Genomic DNA, 18,695 nt, shown 5'->3' on the forward strand with positions numbered 1-18,695 from the left:
TAGTTTCCATCCACATATCAAAATAGTTATGAAGCTAAAATAGAAACTCAATTTTTCAGTTCTCCATATTTTAATTTTATATTCTGTGCATCAATAACCTATTTTCTTTAAATTTGGCTTTCACATTTCCTGACACATGGTTTCTCTTTTATAGGTTTGCAAGTATCCTGAACTACAGTCCTATGTGCATCTTACTATGTTGGCTTTTAATAACACTTTCTTTAATTGGCCCACTTTCTCCTTCATTGGTATTCCTGGTCTGGAGGCTGCACATATATGGATCTCCATCCCCTTCTGTGTCCTGTACCTCATAGCCCTTGTGGGTAATGCTGTTCTTCTTATCCTAGTTAGAGCAGAGAAGAACCTTCATGAACCTCAGTTCTATTTTTTGGCTATGCTAGCCCTTACTGATCTAGGCCTTTCATTGTCAACAATGCCTAGTGTCTTGGCTATCTTCTGGTTTGATGTCCGCGACATTGGCCTTAATGCCTGCCTAACCCAGATGTTCTTCATCCACACCCTCTCCTCAGTAGAATCAGGTGTCCTGGTGGCCATGGCTTTTGACCGTTTGGTAGCTATCTGTGCTCCATTAAACTATACCAAAATCCTTACCCACTACACCGTTGCCTGCCTTAGTGGAGCTGCCCTCATACGAGGTGCCACTCTGCTGGCTCCTCTGCCTTTTTTCCTTAGGACTTTTCCTTTCTGTGGGGCCAATATCCTCTCACACTCCTATTGCTACTACCCAGATATGCTGAACTTAGCCTGTGGGGACATTACCTTCAGCAGTGCCTATGGATTGGTTTTTGTTCTCTGCACATTTGCAGTGGATGTTGTTTTCATCTTAGCTTCATACATGAAGATCTTGGACACTATTATGAAGCTGGAGACTCAAGACAGAAACTGGAGGTCACTGCACACCTGTGCCTGTCACCTATGCATGGTGCTTGTGTTCTACCTGCCCCTAATCAGCTTGGCAGTGCTGCATCGTTATACCCAGGACACTTCCCCAATTCTGTATACCACCATGAGTAATGCCTACCTCCTCATGACACCACTGCTCAACCCTCTCGTCTATAGTCTCAAATCCCGGCAGATCCAGGCTGCCCTGCGTAAGCGATTTTGGGTGCAACGTGTCATTGCTGGGGAATGATATTTTCTCTATATTAGAAGAGATAACCAATTTAAAAAATGCTATTCAGGATCTACTGTGTGCCAAGTAGTATGTTAGGCACCATGAATTCAAAACAATAAAATACTTAGGTTTTCTCAAGAAATATTTAATCTAACTAATGAGGGAAAGACAGGCAGAACGCTTAGATAAAAGATCATAACTGTGATCATGAATGATGACTTTGGTAGTGGTAAGGAGAAATGACAACAGGAAGCCAAGCTCAATGTGTTTGGTGTGTGAGTTGGAGGAAAATCACATCGCTCCAGGTGCTAAACTGAGGAGTCCAACTCTGGATTGTAAAAGATCAATGAGGGATTAATTTTATAGAGAAAACAAAATGTCTTCTAATTCTTGACTGGCAATGTTGTTTAAGCTGAAGCACGAAAATTCAAAATTGGTGATAAATTTATGACGGTATGTTTATTATTTCTGACTACTTCTTGTAGTTGGATACTAGCTAATGTCTGAACCTTCTGACTTTTAACAAAAAGTAAAGGAGCTTTCTGAAAAGAATAATATATAAGGATCTGAGAAATAGTTATTCTTACTCATTTTGCTACTTCATTCAGAATTCATGCTTTATTTGGATATTGTTTTATTTCACATTTCATACTGAGGGTAGATAGGGTTATATTCTGCCTGTTAAAGCAAGGCTACATCTTTTTTTCTTTTTCTCCTAACTTTCCAAGAGGAAAAACAAATTAGTTTATTCTCTTCTAGGGTCAGCTCTTGAAGTTAGAGTAAGCAAAGGAAAAATTGTCCTGCTAGGATCAGCATAGGAAGCAAGTAAAGAGAGAGACTTAATTGTCCATGGGAATGAATAAACATGCAGTTATCATTAGCAAGAATTTCAAACAACTTTAAGAGAGCTTTGAATGAATTTCTAAAGGATAGCTCAAGCAATCAACTGGAAAATATTTTAATGTCTGTTTGACATATTCGGTAGACACCAGAATCATATAAAAGACATAGATTTAATATTCGTATAGCCTACGTTCTACCCATGGAAATCAGGAAATAGCAGCAAAACCGTGTTACATAATGTAATTAGTAAGGCTGAGACTTGCTTTGAATTGTTAATATGAATTCAGAGGAAAGTAAGCTAAGCTAGTGAGGACTGGGGTTGCCAAGAACTTCGGGCTGCAAGACAGAGAAGATCAAGAGAAGTATTATGGAAGCTGGAAATCTATCTCAATTCCAAAAGCATTCAGTAAGCTCTATCTGTTAAGTATTAACAAGATAAAGGGAGTTATTTTTTTTTTTAAGTATGGTCTTTACCTTTATGGAGAGATTATTTGAGAAGTATAATTAAGATGCTGAAAAAATTAAATAAAATTCTAATTCTTAAACTGTTTCTTCATCTTTTAAGGCCTGCTTTAATCATTTTCTTTATTGTGAGTATGGCCAAAAGCCTCCTAACTCTGACTTCCCTGAGCATGAGTAGAGGGAACTGGGGATCATTTTTCAGCAACTGTTTCATTGTCTTAAAACACTGCACAATTTTCCTTTGAGGAAATCCTTACTTGTCTGTAGAGTTTGAATGAGACCAATAATAACAAAATTCTACCATATCCCTCCCCTGATCTTTCAGCTATAGATATAAAAAACTGAGGAAAGAAAATCTCCTTCATGTTTTATGCTAGAGTTAGTGTGAAAGAGTCTCCTTTCTGGAAGGAGATCACATCACATGTGGTCATCATGTTCCATAGCTTTGTGGAAGCAATACCTGTCTACATTAGGAGAGCATGAGTATGGAGGAGAAAAGAAGCAGATATAAGAGGATGCCCCAGAGAGGAAAAGTGACTTGACAGTGTTGAGTCCTTAAGCTTGAGTCCCTGAGATCCTTCCTTTGAATCTGTGACCTTTCCTGATAATTTTGTTTTACATTTCTTCACTTATAAATTAAATGATGAGGTAACTTAATGGCATATTCTGTCTATGATGAAGTGTATTGGATAATTTACTTGATTCTGTCTTAAAGTATGCCAATTTATTCCTGTCTTGTCTCACTTACTAAGTGGCACTTCCCTAAATGATGGCATTTTTGTCTGATTCATCTGTCCCATTCAGTGTGGTATATAGTGAACCCCCAGAATGATTGTGTAAAGATGTAAAATAAGGAGTCACAAAGGACAAAAGGTGAAAATAAAAGAATTAAATATAATCGTTGAATCAATACATTAATGAACCATGAATTCATGTCCACATAACTTGAGTAAAAAAGGATGAAGTAATAGGGCACCTGGGTGGCTCAGTTGGTTAAGTGTCTGACTTGATTTTGGCTCAGGTTATGATCTCAAGGTTCATGAGATAGAGTCTCACATTGGGCTCTGTGCTGACAGCATGGAGCCTGCTTGGGATTCTCTCTCTCCCTCTCTCTTGGCCCCTCCCCCTGCTCGCTCTCTCTCTCTCTCTCTCTCTGTCTCCAAGTAAATAAATAAACATGAAAAAATTTTAAATGGATGAAGTAATAATGTCTGGCTCTGCTGCATTATAGTTAATTTAGAGGCATCACTAGTATATATAAAGAATTTGATGCCTGTCTCTGATCTGCAATGATAATATTGGGCATATAAATATGATATACACAAATATGAAATATATAAAACCGGTCTGAATCATTTCACATATTTGCAAACAAACATATTTTTTTTTAATATATATAAAAAGAGAACTCTAAATATGTCTTTGAACAAACTGTATTATCCTCTGGTCACCTTTGATATCACTGTCTGAATGACAGAAGCCTTTATTCATTTGTATTTATCTTTAAATCCTAGCTTGGCCTTTGTCCTCTACCATATTTTTGGTTTATAATAAAATGATTCATATTCATTGAACATTTGCAATATACTGTTCATTGTTATAGACATATTACATAACTTACCACATTTCTTCTTACAATGTCCTTACAGAGTAGATACCATTATTAACTCATTTTCACTGATAGGGACACTGAAGCACAGAAATCTGGGTCATCATGTTCCCTGGATACATAACAGATAAGTTTCAGAGTCCTGATTTTAGCTTAAGCAGTATATATTTATATCTTCAACTAAATATGAAACCTAAATTAATACAACCTGAGAAAAATCAAGGATACATTATGTAAATGGCAGATTTTAGGTACCTGCTTTGTTATATTTTCATTTTAATCTCTCACTGAATTTTTGTGTTATATGAGGCTTAGATTGAGATGGTTTCAGCAAAAGAATCATAAAACATAAACATTTAAATAAAAATTATGAAAATGAAAATAAGCCTTCTTTTCTCTCATTTGGAATATTTCCCTCTATAATATCTCAAACTCCCAAAAGATAGTATATGTCTGTATAACAATGTAAATATTTTATTTTAAATGATATTTCAGCCATATAGCTATATATGTGGGAGTCTCAGATAGAAGTATCTGTAGGACTCTTTTGATTGAAATGGGCTCATAGGTGAGTGCTGTAAACACCAGGAAGGAGAAACATAAGTGAAGATGAAAGGGGCTTTGGGCATATTCCTTGATCAAATATTTAAAACCAGAGAGGAATACTATATTTCTAGAAAAATTATAGTAAAACCATGCAGAGATGTACTAAAGGAAGTACCTCAGCACACAGGAAAAAAGTGTCTGTTGGTTCTTCTTTTTTCAATATCCCTGGTAACTTTCAGTCAGTCCCTCAAAGGGATCCTACTCTGTTCCATCAACCTAGTTAAGTGCAAACAGTCTGCATTTTGCACTTCTAATTTGTTGTCTTTTCACACTAGAAACAAAAGAGTTGAGGACAGGTGTGAGGAAAAGGATAATGTTGGACATAGTGATGTGGGGTAAAGGGGAGTTGTATCTGCCTGTCCTGTGGATCAGAACTAAGCCAATAAGTGGGTCCTAGACAATGAGGACCATGACAATGTGGTAGACGTGTGTTGAGTTCCTTAAGTCATCCTTCCCCAGAAGCAATGCCAAGAACTGTCTTCAAGATCAAAGCATAAGACAGAAACAATAAAGACAGAGTCAACACCAAAGGTGCAGAGAACCAATGCCAACCCATGGGTGATGTTCACATGAATGGACACACAAGCTAGCTTCATCACTTCAGGGTGGAAGCAGAATGAGTGGGATAGGATGATGTTCTTACAGAAGGGAAGCCATTTGAGCTGGATGAGTAAGAAAGCCATCAGTGCCACTCCTCGAGCCATAGCAGCCAATCCCACCTGAGTAATGCGGGAATGGGTCAGGACCACAGTGTAGCACAGCGGGTTGTGTATGGCAACAAAGCAATCAAAAGCCATGGCTTACAGGAGGGCTGACTCCACAGAAGAGAAGTGTGGATGAAGAACGTCGGAGCTAGGCAACCATGGAACTCAATCCTGTGGTTAAGGAGAAACATATTAGGTACAGTAGGCAGTGTAGATGCTGACATGCCTGTGTCGGTGGCTGCCAACATGGATAAGAATACATACTGAGGCTCATGAAGGCTGGGATTCTTGTGTATTATGGTAATTATGATGCGGTTCTCCAGGATGGCAATTATATACGTGATGCTCAGTTGGATGGAGACTCAGATATGAGTCTTCCTGAAATAAGGAAGAAGGGTGGCTGGTAGTAGGTGCCATTGAACATAAGCATGATGCTAAACCTAAAAAAGAGAACACGTGTAGGAAAATCAAGTGGTAAATTAATTCAAGTTCATTCAGTGGTTGAAGAGAGAGTCTAGAGGCAGAAACAAACTAAATATCTGTTGCATGCCGAGCAAGCTGAATAGGGTAGAATGTAGTTTAATTCAAAAAGCCTATATGAGTAATTTTTAGGTGATTTGTAACTGCTATCCTGTGGGCAATTTTGTGGATGCAATGGTAGCCTTCAAAAACACTACCAGATAAACTAAGGAAGTTTTGAACAGAAACATTCACAGAACAAAGTAATATTCACAAATCACATGATTAACTTAGTTAATTTAAAACACACAGTGAGAAACAGGAGGACAGAGATGGGGTTGTGTTAATACACATAGAATTGCATCCGGGGCGCCTGGGTGGCGCAGTCGGTTAAGCGTCCGACTTCAGCCAGGTCACGATCTTGCGGTCCGTGAGTTCGAGCCCCGCGTCGGGCTCTGGGCTGATGGCTCAGAGCCTGGAGCCTGTTTACGATTCTGTGTCTCCCTCTCTCTCTGCCCCTCCCCCGTTCATGGTCTGTCTCTCTCTGTCCCAAAAATAAATAAACGTTGAAAAAAAAATTTTTTTAATAATAAAAAATAAAATAAAATAAAAAAAACAAAAAAAGAATTGCATCCAAGTAGGAAGGAAGGCCCACAGTATCTGAATGCTAGATTATGAAATATTTCTCTGTTCTGTCTCTCTGCTGATCATGTTAGAAAGATCACCAGAGTTGAGGTTTGAGCAAAGGGAATCCTACAGATGAAAGGTACCTGGGGTCAACTCACACTTTATCAGGCACACAGCATCATGCATGCATGACCACAGCTGTAGCTCATCAATAAGAATGTGGAATATCTATGAATTTTACCTGTATTTCTTATGCTGAGAGCATGTGGGACCAGGACAAAACCACAACGGATGTCATTAATAGGTGACTGATTTAGGTATCACACAGCCGCCATTCTAGACATGGCATTATCATGCCTTATGATTTTTTTTCTATTCTTCTTATCTATAAATAAAATTTTTGTTTATCATAAATTCCATATGTTTTATCTTTAACATGTTGTTTAATAGCTCCTATAACTTACCTACTATCCATATTTACCATAATTGATGAATGATGCCTATATCTTAGTCATATGATATCTTCTAAGCTACTTATAAATTTACTCCCTATCTATGTTTAATGTATCTCATGAGTTTAATCTATACTCCATTTATCATCTTGTTTTTTGGACTCAAGTTAAATAGTCTTAAGTAATACAAAAAATATACATTACTACTTCTGGGGATACAAAATTTACTAAGATATGATTTCTGCCTACATATAGGCTACTGTTTGGTGGTGTGATATACAGATACGAACAAATAAGCAAATACATATGTAACACAGTAAGAGTGATATAAAATATATCTATAAATAAAACAAGAACTTAATACATGAATTATAATTATAATGAATTGATTGTGTGGGACAGACCACAATCAACACAGGAGGGGCGCGTGGGTGACTCAGTCGCTTGAGCATCTGACTTCGGCTCAGTTTATGATCTCATGGTTCATGAGTTCGAGCCCTGCATTGGGCTCTGTGCTGACAGCTCAGAGCCCAGAGCCTGCTTTAGATCCTGTGTCTCCCTCTCTCTCTGCCCCTCCCCCACTCTCACTTTGTCTCACTCTGTCTCTCAAAAATAAATATATGTAAAAAAAAAAAATGTTAAATAAACCACACAAACTTGGCACCCAGGACACCAAGCTACCTTAACACATTTCTGTTGTAAGCACAGCCATGAGAATGCTTTCATAGCATTTTGGGGAAAAGTGTGTCTGTATAAAACCAACAGTTGCTGTGCAACGAGTTGCTGGGCAGGATTATCTGACATAAGTCTATTGCTTTAATGGCTATGGCCACTGGCTATTTATAGCTCCCAAACAAGCATTTATCTCCGGTACCTTAGAAGCAAAACAGAGTTCCCTGTCACTTTAGAGGCATAGGAAGTAGAAGTCACTTATTTAAGAATCAATTGCTAGCGGCTAAGAATCATTTTCAAACCATGTGTCCTACATCAATATGTATTACATCAAACTTCCTGCTTAAAAAATAGAAGTAGAATGTTAAATAAAGGAAACAATAATAGAAGATTAATGTAATTAATAAAAGGAGTTAAAAAAGAGGAAATTTATTTTTTTTCAGTATATGAAATTTATTGTCAAATTGGTTTCCATACAGCACCCAGTGCTCATCCCAAAAGGTGCCCTCCTCAATACCCATCACCCACCCTCCCCACCCTCCCCACCCTCCCACCCCCCATCAACCCTCAGTTTGTTCTCAGTTTTTAAGAGTCTCTTATGCTTTGGCTCTCTTCCACTCTAACCTCTTTTTTTTTTTTTCCTTCCCCTCCCCCATGGGTTTCTGTTAAGTTTCTCAGGATCCACATAAGAGTGAAAACATATGGTATCTGTCTTTCACTGTATGACTTACTTCACTTAGCATCACACTCTCCAGTTCCATCCACGTTGCTACAAAGGGCCATATTTCATTCTTTCTCATTGCCACGTAGTATTCCATTGTATATATAAACCATATCTTCTTTATCCATTCATCAGTTGATGGACATTTAGGCTCTTTCCATAATTTGGCTATTGTTGAGAGTGCTGCTATAAACATTGGGGTACAAGTGCCCCTATGCATCAGTACTAAAAAAGAGGAAATTTATAAAGGACAACTGAAGAATGGCAATTATTGTGACCCAGACTCTTGTACAAGTGCAATGAGAGACAGAACAATAGAAAACTGTGAGACACAGTTGCCAAATATTATTGAATCATTAATATGTACCACATATTGTTCCATGATTTGCAGTTGATAACAGATGCTATGCAACTTATGATCCCTGTTCTAAAGTTCCTGATGTAGTACAATATATTTGGTGGAAAGTACATCAGTTCAAAACTATGAACAAGGAAAGGCATTGTATAATGAACTCTCACAATGAATAGAACTTCACTATTTTTTTCTCAAACATTATTTTATTTGGTTATAATTTCACCCCAGCAAGGAGGAAGCCAGCCTTACTATATCCAAACCAAAATTGGGGCACCTGGGTGGCTCAGTTGGTTAAGTGTCTGACTTTAGCTCTGGTCATGACCTGCGGTTCATGAGTTTGACCCCCGCATCAGGCTCTGTGCTGACAGCTCAGAGCCTGGAGCCTGCTTCAGATTCTGTGTCTCCCTCTCTCTCTGCCCCTCCCCCACTCTCTCTCTCTCTCTCTCTCTCTGTCTCTGTCTCTCTCTCTCTCAAAAATAAATAAACATTAAAAAAATTAAAAAACACAATCAAAATAAACAAAACAAAGAAAACAAAGAGAAACAAAAACCAAAAGCACACTAAACCTTAAATTAGGCTTGGAAGGGTAAATAATTCCTAAGGTCACATGACTTTCAGTCAGCCCTTAGAAAAGCCTAAATTTTCTGTCCTATTGTGCTCTTTCAACAACACTCCTCTGTTAAATTATATAAAACAAATATGCAAATAGCAGGCATACATTGAAAGAGAAGTAAATGAGGACTTGAAAAGCCATAGAAGGATTCAAGGAGAGAATGAAATGTAACTTGTCATTGGCTGATGAAGAACTTTAATTGGAAGAGGCAAAATCAGAAATAATTGCAGGCTGATTGACTTCAAGAGCAAAGGTGTGGAAATCAGAATAAGGCTTATAAGGGAAGAGCACAGAGAATATCCTCCTGAATAGAATGAAGAGTTGTAAAAAGAGGGAAGGTTAAATAAGATAGAATAGGTAGAATGGAGTCTTGTTGGAAACCATAAGGTCAGGGTAAAGAGGATGCGGTATGCATAATGAGGCTTCTACCAAGTATCAGAACCCAAAACACATTAGTATGTAAGGCTGTGTAGTCTCAGGACAAACCCCTCGGCAATTCTTATAATCATTAAAAGGTCAAGTGGTAAAAACCTAAATAAGAATGTTTGATTCGCTAGGGAGAAATGGAGGCAAGGGTGTTTTGGGGGGGGGGGAAACAACCAAACAGGATTTAGTTAACTAGATGTGTAGCAAGAAGTCCCCCACTCTCATTTTATGCTAAGATTTTAAGTCTGAGTTCTTGGCTTATAGATTGACAGGAAAAGGTATTTCAGTTCGTTTATAGCTATACTTTGGAATAGATGATGTCTGTAATGGGAAGGATGGCCAAAAGGTGTAGAGCTAATGAGGTTTAGTTGATGTCCATACTCAGGAACTTGGAAGAGGGAAACAAGCAAGAAAGCACAGGATACACAAGAGTAGATTAAGAAAAAAAGAGAGCGGAAGAGTGGACTGTCCTGGAAATAAAATAATGAGAAGGTTTCAACAAATAGATAGTCAAAGGAAGTAAATAAATGTTCTGTAACGGAAACATGAGAAGTGAAAAATCCCCTATGTTGTTCTTGGTGATTAGAGAGGTTGTTGTTAAAAGTGGTTCTAGAAGAACAGAACACCAGAGGTGTGTGGGTGGCTTAGGTGGTCAAACATCTGACTTCGGCTCAAGTCATGATCTCACAGTTTGTGAGTTCGAGCCCCACATCTGGCTCACTGCTGTCAGCACAGAGCCCACTTTAGATTCTCTGGCCCTCTCTCTCTGGCCCTCCCCCTCTCCCCCTATCTCTCTCAAAATCAATCAATCAAACAATCAATCAATCACCAGAAATCAAGACTGACAGGAAGCATCTAGGAGTGAATGGGTAATGAGAAACTGGTTGTGGAAAAATATAAACTATATGTTTATATTTATAAAATCTATAAAAATATAAGTTACACGAACATAGCATAAGATTTTTCACAAAATAACAGAGGTGAGAAAGACGATTTAAAATGGTATTTAAGACCTTACACTCTGGAGTCAGAGAGACTCAAATCAGAATCCTGCTACCACCTCCCCTCCAATTTACTAGATTTGTGATCTTGGACCAATCGCTTAACCTTTCTGTTCCTCAATATTCTGTTCTGTAGAATGGATTAACTACAATCTATCACACTGCCTTTGATGGAGAAACTTCAAAATAAAAGGACAACAGAGTGTGCACCGGTGGAAGAAGGGAACTCTAAGAAAGGAGTAAGGTGGATAGGTCTTAAGAAAATCAGGTGGGGGGTGGGGGATTTGGAAAGAGAGCACCTACCTTTCAAAGATCAAAGTCTGCACATTCTTTCAACTGTAGAACGGCATTATTTCTTAAATGTTTATTTATTTATTTGGGGGAGGGGTGGACAGAGAGAGAGAGAGAGTGAAAGACGGAGAGAGACAGGATTCCCAGCAGGCTCCGCACTGTCAGCATAGAGCCCGAGGTAGGGCTGGATCCTGTTGAACCCTGAGATCCTGACCTGGGCCTAAATCAAGAGTTGGTCACTGGACTGACTGAAGCACCCAGGTGCCCTTGTAGAATTGCATTATTAAAGTTACACACTGTTTTTCATCACTCTGCATGATACATATACAAAGAACTTTCAGAAACTGCCAGGTGGATCATATGCTCACTGTGAGAGAGTCTCGCAAGGAAGGAGCTGCTCAGGTACGGAATCTTCTTTTTTTGCAAGTCAGTTGAGAGCTGTGGAACAATAGTCTCTCTTAATTACTCCTGGGTTGAGGTGGGAGGATGCTTTGCTGGTTGTTAAAAGACTCCACAGATCAGGTGTGAGGAGCAATAAGAAAAAATTATCTAGTAACGCTCATCCCATATGTTCTTTTCAAATATTCCAACAAAATAAAGTAGGTTAGTTTCTGTTCTAGTTTCGCAAAAGAGGATAAATCATACTATTGTAAACTATGTATGACATTGACCATTTAGATCATTTAGTAAAATGATTTAACTCAGTAAGGACTTAACTATCAGAAAAAAATTGTTTGAGAAAGAGAAAATGGATAATGAGTATATGGAAAGGAATGAAAAGTAAAGGCTAACACTGATAAACAAAAGAGAGAATTAGCAATCTTAATGGTTTGGTTGCCTTAAATTCAGCCACTATTAGAGTGTTTTCATTTCCAGTGTTAACCAACCTGTACCCGTCTTGAGCTGTAGTAACTTGCTGCTTTCAGGTCTTCATACATAAAGTCTAGTCAGAAAAGTCCTTGGTCACATTTGGGACCAAGGCACCTAGGAAAGACAGTAGCATCTCTTGGACCATGCATAATACTTGGGGCATTTTTCCCTCTTTCAGGTAGAATAGCTAAAAGGCAGTAAAAGGTCTTCTGTCTCTTCCACTTCCCTTGAGGATTGACCAGGCCTGTGATGTCCTAGATCACAGAATCCCTAAGGGAATAAGGTCAGGAAGTAAGTAGTGAAAAAACAAAACAAAAAAGCTCAGCAAAATGTCCCTTCATTGTCCTTGTACAGAGTCATTTGTAGCAAAAACCACTTTTGTGAATAAATAATGGAAGTAGCTAGATCCATAGTGAGATTTTTGTGAAAGGTGAGATAAAATGGGGCAACTTATGTCAGGGGGTTTGAAAATTGAGGCAGGAGGCCATTGAGGAGGTAGGTGGACCTTATGCACGTTCTCACCCACTGGAACCTCGAACTTTTGAACTGGGCCAAACCAAAATATTCCAGTGCCACAGTAATGGACTTTTGCTTTCTGATAGCCTTAGCACCCAATTGTTTAGCAGAGATTAGTTTTCTCCTCCCAACAACAACAAAAATTCTTTAACAAGGTATAAGGGCATTGCCTTTGTCTTAAAAAAAAAAAACCCTGGACTTTGGTTCCCTGAATTGGAATTCTGAGACCCCCCAAATAAATGCTTTCATTTTATTTCAGTTCTGTGTCTTTGTTGAAAATTTAGTGTCATGTCTGAGCGCGCGCGCGTGTGTGTGTGTGTGTGTGTGTGTGTGTGAATTATTAGAAGAATATAAGGACAAGGGATTGGAATTTATTATTTTTAGTTAAAAAATTGTTTTTTAACTTTCAAAATGTCAATCTGAATCATACTCATCATGGTTGCCTTAAATTCAACCACTATAAGAGTGTTTTTATTTCCAGTGTTAACCAACCTGTACCCATCTTGAGCTGTAGTAACTTACTGTTTTCAGGTCTCCATACATAATGTCCTTGTTCACATTTGGGGCCAAGGCACCTAGGAAAGACAGAAAAACACTGTCACCTATTTGAGAGAACACAAGTACACAGATGTTAGCCCAGCCAGACCAATTCTGAGACAAATTTAAAGCATATTGTTATAGTTTGGGATAAATGAAAAGACTACAAGATTATTGAAAGAACACTTCCCCACAAAAACAAATAAATAATATGTCAATTCAGTTGTTGATGAGTCCCTTCCTCATAGATGCTGGAATGAAAAGGGATTATAAAGACCATCCTGATACGTTATTTTATAGATGGGAGACACTGAGCAAGGGTGTGAATTGTCCAGGTTCACCCAACATGTTTATACAGAAATTAAAAATGGGGGCGCCTGGGTGGCACAGTCGGTTAAGCGTCCGACTTCAGCCAGGTCACGATCTCGCGGTCCGTGAGTTCGAGCCCCGCGTCAGGCTCTGGGCTGATGGCTCAGAGCCTGGAGCCTGTTTCCGATTCTGTGTCTCCCTCTCTCTCTGCCCCTCCCCCGTTCATGCTCTGTCTCTCTCTGTCCCAAAAATAAATAAACGTTGAAAAAAAAAATTAAAAAAAAAAAAGAAATTAAAAATGTAATTTCAGGGCGCCTGGGTGCCTCAGTCAGTTAGGCATCCAACTTCAGCTCAGGTCATGATCTCACGGTCCGTGAGTTTGAGCCCCAAGACGGGCTCTGTGCTGACAGTTTGGAGCCTGGAGCCTGCAGCCTGCTTCAGATTCTGTGTGTGTCTCTCTTTCTGCCCCTCCTCTGCTCGTGCTCTCTCTCTTCCTCTCTCCCTATCAAAAATAAATAAAACATCAAAAAAATTAAAAAATGTAATTCCAAGTTTTTTTTACTGTATTTAAGCTTAAGGGTCACTGAATGTGAAGATTAAAAGGTTCTGCAGTCAGAATGCCTGGAGACAAAGCTCCACTGGACTTGGCCACTCACCTTTGGTGTCCTTTAACAAATGGCTGAAGCTCACTGTGCCTTTATTTGCATGCCTATGAAATGGGTATTTGTATTAATGCATCAAACATATAAAGAAAATAATACAATTGACAATGTTGAGCTGTACCTGAGCCCCTGTCATCCTGGAAAACAAATGATCAAGCTACCCCACACCCTTTGTATTTGGGAAAACTGCTTTCTGCAAACAACCTCCCTTCCCCATATGACAGAGATGAGACTCATGGATGCCCCCCCCTTTTACCCATAATAAGACCAGACAAAGACCACTCATATTCCCCTTGTCCGTTTTTGTTTTTGTTTTTGTTTTTTTGCCTCGTATATATTTGGCTAAACTGCTTTGTCCCCACTGAACAATCAGAGCATATTAATGCTTGTTCAACAAATGGTGGTTAAGCTGATCTCCTCCCCCAGGCCTCTGAGTTTTGATAGCCCCCCTGGAGAATACGTGGGCCTCAGGGTAAAACACTTTCTGATTCCCTATCCAATCACACCACATTTTCATCGGCACTTCCCCGCACTTCGGTCTTCCTAGTCTAGCTCACTCCTCTCTATAAAAGAAGATGTATTGGGGCATCTGGGTGGCTCAGTCAGTTAAGCATCTGATGTGGGCTCAGGTCATGACGTTATGGGTTCATGAGTTCCAGCCCAGCATCAGGCTCTGTGCTGACACCTCAGAGCCTGGAGCCTGCTTCGGATTCTGTGTCTCCTCTCTCTCTACCCCACCCCCAACTCGTGCTCTCTCTCTCCCTCTTTCTCTCTTTCTCAAATAAATAAACATTAAAATAAAAAAAAAGAAAAGTAAATGTATTCTTGGGGCATTTGGGTGGCTCAGTCTGTTAAGTGAAGGACTCTTGATTTATGCTCAGGTCATGATCTCATGGTTCCTGAGATGGAGCCCAATGTCTGACTCTGCTCTAACAGCATGGAGCCTGCTTGGGATTCTGTGTCCCCCCTCTCTCTGCCCCTCCCTGACTCCTTCTCTCTCTTTCTCTCAAAACAAATACATATTCTTTTTTTTAAAAAAGAGAATATATTGCCTAATCCTTGAGATGCTTGCAGTTTTATTCACAGCCCTCTCCCTCTTGCAACAGTCTGCTCCTCCCTTTGCAATAATCTTTTAAAATAAATTCCTTACTAAGCTCGAATTTGTTTTGTATCTGAAAATTTCATTGCAGGTATTAAGCACTATAAAGTCATTATTTATTACAATTTTTACTATGTGATATTTTAATAGAAAAAATGAAACTTTGTAAACTAGTTTCATGGACTTTTAACCTAAGCTATTTAATGTAAAATAAGAAATTTTATGGAATATTTAAATTATTTAAAATAGCATAACATAAAATTTTAGATAGAAAATAATGAAAAAATACACGGGCATATCTTGGAGATACTGTAGATTTGGTTCCAGACCACTGCAATAAATTGAATATTGAAATAAGGTGAGTCAAGAGAATTTTTGGTTTCCCGTGCACAAACAGGTTATGTTTATACTGTACCTTAGTCTTTGTAGTATGCAATAGCATTGTGTCTAAAAAAATGTACACACATTATTTTAGAATATTTTATTATTAAAAAGTGCTGACCATTATCTGAGTGTCAACAGGTCGTCATCTGTTTTTGCTTGTGGAGGATCTTGCAAATATTGATGACCTTTGTTGTACTTTTAGATGTAGAATGTGGATATAGAATGAAATGGTATAAGTTATAGCTTTTATAAATAAAGATATAAATTAGTCATAATATACTATGCGTTCCCACTTCTTCCTTCACATGCGGTTTCAAACATCTTGAGAAGAAAACGGGGACAGATGAAGGATCCTTGGACAGTGTTCATGACAACCCCACTGTCACAGGCAAGTCTAGTATTCTTCCACTTCCAAATGCAGTTTCTAACTCAGCAAGTTTGTGAGAAGTCCAAAGAATTTGACAAATCCCCCACCCTATTCTCTAACTTTCTAGTTTATCTCTCTTCTTTCCACTATGTTTTATTAATTTCATTTTATTTTTTTGTCTTCCTTGTCTCCTGCACTGAAATCTCCTTGAGAATATTTATATCTGCTACACTACTTTAACCGTGTCAAATTGCCAAGTTCCTGAATCATAGCAGTAAGTTCATAAATAATTTTTTTTTATTGCTCATTTACCCAAGCATTGGTTCAATTCAAGAAAACTCTTCCCATTCCCCCAAATATGTGAAAATCCAAGCTCTGCAGAGAAGGACGTTTGCCCTGGTTTCCAATAGATTCTACTATTTTTAGTTTATATACTGCTTTTAACATAATTACTGAATACATTTTATTAATCATTTTGAGAAGTTTTCCACTTCTTTTTGATCTCCAGATAAGCGTATGTACGTCGATATGTTCATCATGACAGCAGTCTTCAAATTCATGAACTTCTGCTCCAAATGTTTCTTTCTTTTAAATTCCCTTTGTACATAAATTGGAAGTTTTATTTTGTTATAGAGAAGATAATGATCCTATTATCTCTCTATAGTCCTCTTACATTTACCCACATTTAATTTTCATTAATTTCATTCACTCTACCACCTAAATATATGTTAAATGGGCTTATATATCTATTATATCTGTAGTTTTCACTAATTCAAGCTTTTTTTTTATCTCTTTATCTATTGCAATAGCTGAGTTTTCTTCATGTAATGTTACTCCATGCCTCAACTATTTACACTGCTGTATAAACTTTGTAAAGCAAATACTGTCATGTTGACTGTTCACTTAGAATTTTTGCAATACAATCCAGCTTTGATATGATAAACTTAATCTAACGTATATGATATGCTAGGCTTCCCTTGACTTGTCTACCTTTTCTGGTACCCTAGTCTTATGAAACAAGTTTCAATATTCTGAATACTATATGTTAGTTCAAAAATGCTTTTGACTTGCCAATACCTATACCTGATGTAAGCTTTTCATCCTTAACTGAGAAAATCCTTGCTTATCTTTTAATAACTAGATAATGATTTCCTATATTATACCTTCTATAACATCAAAAAATTCGATGAATCCAGTTTTTCTATTGACTTATTGACTCCTAAGCTTAGCTCTACTCTGACATCCTCTCAGTCATCCAAGTGGGTCAATTTTGGTTCACGTTTTCTTCTTTATTATATAGGCTGCATCTCCCTTCTTTGTATGTCTGTTATTTATTTAATTAAATGCTACACATTGTAAATCTGGTTACTGTATATTTTTGCATTGCTAGGAATGTTTTTAGGGTTTGCTCTGGGATATAGTTTAGTTACTTGGTAAAGATCAACTCTAAGTTAGAGATTAAAAAGCCTTGTTCTGTTGCAATAGCAGAAGCAATAAAAAGAGATGTTATCATGAATGGGATGTGCAAGGTGAAAAATGGTGGAGTTTAATGATGACTTTAGGAATGCGCAATCTTCTTTACTCCAACTATTTTATTGTGTATGCATTTACCAGTAGTACAAGAGGGATCTGGAGTCTAAAACAGAGATATGTGCATGCAGTACTGATACACAAGCACGCACACAAGCAGCAACAAGAAATCATCATGTTTTGGCCTCTGAATTGTATGGATGGAACTGAGGGCTATCTCGTTAGAAGAAACTACAGAAAAATGAAATAGAGAAAACCTAAGGCAGGAATCAACTGATAGACTTCATATAAAAAGGCTCTATGTTGATGAAGGGAAATGCAATTGAAGAAATCACCTGTATAATACGAAGGAAAATTATCAGTTAAGTGCAGTGTGTAGATGAAATTAAGACACAGCTTCTCTCTCAAACTGTCTGAAATCACCCAGTCTGATTTTGCCAAAAAAAAAAGGTGTTTTACATTTATTACTCACCACCTAACACTGTGTAAAACAAAGGGAGTGCAGAATATTGATATAAACATTTACAGTGTTCACCCACCTCCCATTTTGCATACATCTATTTTTCCAAATACAATGCATAGAAATAAGCAGTAATAGGTCGTGGAATGCAGTGGCCATACTGAAACTAAAGAATTCCTATTTGGGAGCATGGTGTCATGGTGTATGTGTGTGTGTGTGTATGTGGAGGTGGGGGTTTATGAACGATAACAGGAAAAAATAGCTACATGAAATCCTATCCATTTCAAGGCAAGGGGCCTAACAGTGGGAACTCTAATAATTGTTAAATAATTTCAAAAAGATGTATGAGAAATTATTTCCTAACAGATCACCAGCGTGACCTTGGTTATGGTGAAAATAGTCTGAGGGCATCAGTCTATCCCAAGCAGAGCATTTCAATGCCCTGGAAAAATATAGAATCAGCTAATAAAAGATATATAATCTTAATTAATTATTAGAATTAATATGTTAATATATCAGTTAACATTACATTGCCATATTGCCCTTTGTCACCCTTAGTCCAGAGTATCTCCTTTGGTTACACTGTATTACTTGCATTTCCTGTAAGCAAAATGTTTTGTCTTACTACCATGTGTTTGTACATTCTGTGAACTTTTCCCAATATACCTGATCTACTTTCCTCTGACTGAATGTTGTTTGTTGTCATTTATACCCGTTTTCTCATCTCAACCTCTGCAGTAACCTTCTCTTGACCCTTAAATCCTAGGCTAGTTGCTTTTTTTATATAATCCACAGTACTCTGAATTTACCCCTATCATGATATACACTATATCAATTTACATTTCTGTTACTTCCCAATAGACTCTCTCCAAATAATAAGTAATTGGCTGGATTATCGTTATACTCTTAAATCCCTGCAAATGTGAAATATATTGATTAGAAGAACAAATAATACATGACTCCACTTATATCAGGAATCTAAAAT

At 37.9% G+C, this 18,695-nt stretch overlaps 2 protein-coding genes and 1 pseudogene across 3 annotated transcripts in view; 2 read left to right on the top strand and 1 right to left on the bottom strand.

Annotated features, from left to right (window-relative positions):
• LOC123601246 (olfactory receptor 52Z1-like) overlaps positions 1-18,695 on the top strand; it is a 53,355-nt gene that overhangs the window by 12,974 nt on the left and 21,686 nt on the right. The window lies entirely within an intron of this gene.
• Positions 107-2,528, top strand: LOC123601245 (olfactory receptor 51I1-like). The gene has a single exon (XM_045484248.1). The coding sequence runs from the start codon at positions 197-199 to the stop codon at positions 1,151-1,153; it is 957 nt and encodes a 318-aa protein (XP_045340204.1). The 5' UTR covers positions 107-196; the 3' UTR covers positions 1,154-2,528.
• Positions 4,872-5,789, bottom strand: LOC123600433 (annotated as a pseudogene).

The sequence above is a fragment of the Leopardus geoffroyi genome, chromosome D1 (assembly GCF_018350155.1).
Source record: "Leopardus geoffroyi isolate Oge1 chromosome D1, O.geoffroyi_Oge1_pat1.0, whole genome shotgun sequence".
Taxonomy (NCBI): domain Eukaryota; kingdom Metazoa; phylum Chordata; class Mammalia; order Carnivora; family Felidae; genus Leopardus; species Leopardus geoffroyi.

Coding starts and splice junctions, on each gene's coding strand:
- LOC123601245 (XM_045484248.1), top strand. CDS start 197: ATGTTGGCTTTTAATAACACTTTCTTTAATTGGCCCACTTTCTCCTTC.